The sequence below is a fragment of the Fukomys damarensis genome, unplaced genomic scaffold (genome assembly GCF_012274545.1).
Source record: "Fukomys damarensis isolate Sample0158 unplaced genomic scaffold, DMR_v1.0_HiC HiC_scaffold_27, whole genome shotgun sequence".
NCBI lineage: Eukaryota > Metazoa > Chordata > Mammalia > Rodentia > Bathyergidae > Fukomys > Fukomys damarensis.
This window is the reverse complement of record NW_022900939.1, coordinates 21,448,144-21,450,684: the sequence shown is the minus strand read 5'-3', so window position 1 is coordinate 21,450,684 and position 2,541 is coordinate 21,448,144. Positions and strand designations below refer to the sequence as shown.

General features: G+C 45.7%; 1 protein-coding gene across 1 annotated transcript in view; it reads right to left on the bottom strand.

Moving 5' to 3' along the window:
* Tmem134 (transmembrane protein 134) overlaps nt 1–1,178 on the bottom strand; it is a 6,698-nt gene extending 5,520 nt beyond the window's left edge. The window contains exon 1 of the mRNA XM_010636165.2: nt 1,122–1,178. Within this exon, the coding sequence (XP_010634467.1) occupies nt 1,122–1,178 (57 nt within the window). The remainder of the gene's footprint in view (nt 1–1,121) is intronic.
* Nucleotides 1,179–2,541: the final 1,363 nt, after the last annotated feature.

Below are 2,541 nucleotides of genomic sequence, written 5' to 3'. Positions count from 1 at the left end.
GCGGCCGCCTCAGCGAGCGACAGCGGGGGCCGCTCTCGAGTGCTATCCTTGAGTCCCAAATGGGCTCGCAGGACTGCAGGAGCTCCAGTCACCCAGGCCAGAGCAGCCGTCTTTTGCCTCCCAGCCCGATCCTCCAGTGCGAAAGGGAACTGCTGAGAACAGACAGTTCTCCCACCTCACCAGGGCCCGTGGGCGGGGTGTTTTTGCCACTTTGCAAATGTGGAAACTGAGGCTCAGAGTTTATGTGGCTTTCACTATCCTGCAGACAAGTCGCAACAAAAGTGATCCTTTTAAATACATGTTTTTCTGTCTTACTTTTTTTTTTTGTTAGTTGAGACTGACCTGGAACTCACTATGTAGCCTAGGCTGGTCTCGAACTCGCAGCGATCCTCCTGCCTCAGCCTCCCGAGTGCTGGGATTACATATGCGTGCGCCACCATGTCCAGCCTTCTGTGTTACTCTTAAATAAAACTTTTTTAGGGATTAGGGGTGTAGTTTAGAGGCTGTACAGATTCAATCCTCACCATTAAATACAAATTAATGCTGGGCTATGGATTTAGCTCAGGGGTTCTGCCGCCCGCCTCGCAAGCACAAGGACTGGAGTTCGTTCCTCAGTACAAAAATAAATAAATAAATAAAAAGTTTAATGCTGTTAAAACTTTCCCCTACTTAAAATTTCCAAGGGGTTTCTATGGTAGTTAGAATAAATTCTGAGTCTTTGGCTTGGGCTTACAACACTCCGAATGTCGGGCGCCTCCCTACTTCTCCCACCCTCAGGCCCTCTCTCAGCCTCTTTCCATCTGTCTCAGCCACACCATGCCCCAGCTGTATTTAGCTTAATACATAAACAAACAAACAAATATTTGTGGCAGGAATGAATGGATGGTGTGCTAGAGTCCCAAGCACTTGGAAATAGGAGAACTGAGATTTGAACCTAGACCCTCCCAGCGACCGCCTCACCCTTTCTTGCTTTCTGATCTGTCCCATTTTATGAAGAAACTGTGACTTCACGGTTTGTGACACCTCATCACTATGATCGAGGCTCCTCTCAAGCTGTGTTAATACACTTTCCTTCCTTCACTTTCTACCATCCCTCCTGTCCGCATTCTGTCCGACCTCACAGCAGTGTGCTCGATCTGCTTCCCCGAATCGTGCCTGGCCTGCACCACACATGGCATCATCCCCTATGTGGATGGATGTGTTTGCAATTTATAAACACCGTGTCATGTAGCAAACTCATTCTGTTGCTTACATTTTTACATTTTTCCACTCAACACTAATGTTTTCCACGTGTATCCCATTTGTTTTTTCTACTAGCTGCTTGCATGTTACATCACTATGAGCTTTCAGCACATTTTGGGGGAGTTGTTTCAGTTCTGGGAATTGAACCCAGGACCTTCACTTTGAGCTGCATTCTCAGTCCCTTTCAAAAAAAAAATTTTTTTTTTTTTGAAACAGACTCTCACTAAATTGAGACATTTTTCCAGCCTGGGATCTAATTTGAGATCCTCCTGCCTCAGCCTCCCAGAGTGCTGGGAATACAGGTGACAGAACTTTTATTATCCACCTCATCCTCACAGTGATCACATCAGGTTGGCCCCATCACCCACATACTGCCAGGCACATTTTCCTTCTGTCCTCTATGAATGTAGGAAGAACCTTCTTGGGATAGGATTTCTGGGCCATAGCGCATCTGTCATGCTGTGAGAATGTACCACACCGCACCTCCGCTGTGCTGTATGAGTAGCTCGTTTGGGTTCACAAACCCAGCCTCAGTAAACAATGAAAAGAACTAAGTTTAAAAGGGAAAATAAAGACATTTTATTTGTGAGAGAAGAAAGGAGAGGACGGAAAGAAGCCCTGTGGGAGAGAATTGAGGGTCTGGAGCCCTTCTTTCTTGGGTACTTTTATTGGACGGCAGAAAGACATTTCCCCTGGAGTCTGTCACAGACTGACTGGCTGTCCAGGCCCTAGAACCCTAACCCATGCACCACTGAGACGAGGTCTGGCTTTGCAGTTCAGGCTATCCTTGAGCTCACTATGTATCCCAGGCTGTCCTCCAACTCAGCGATCCTCCTGCCTTAGCCTCCCGAGTGCTGGGATTATAGGCGTGTGTCATCACGCCCCGCTACATGCACATTTATAAAGGAGCTTCATTTGGTTTTCTTTGTCCTATCAGAATCTGATTTCTAGCATTTGTTGGCTGGTAAGAAGGGGACTTACATACAAAGTCAAGTTAGCAATTAAGTAAGGGGACTAGTGCACTATTATAGTGGACCTAGAGTGGAAAAAAATATATTACCACTAAATAAGAGCTTTCTTTTAAGTGGCCACCCCACTTAAAAAGTCTGAGGACTGGAGAATATGACCAGCTTTCCTCACATTTAGCACTAGAGTTCCCACTCCTGAAAACTGCCTGTTTGTATCTCTGCTTGCTCCCCCACTCCCATCTGTCCCTTTTCCTGCTGATTTGTATATCTGTATATATGGAATTATTAATCTCTTACTTTTTTATATACTTTTTCTTTTTTTTTTTCAGTA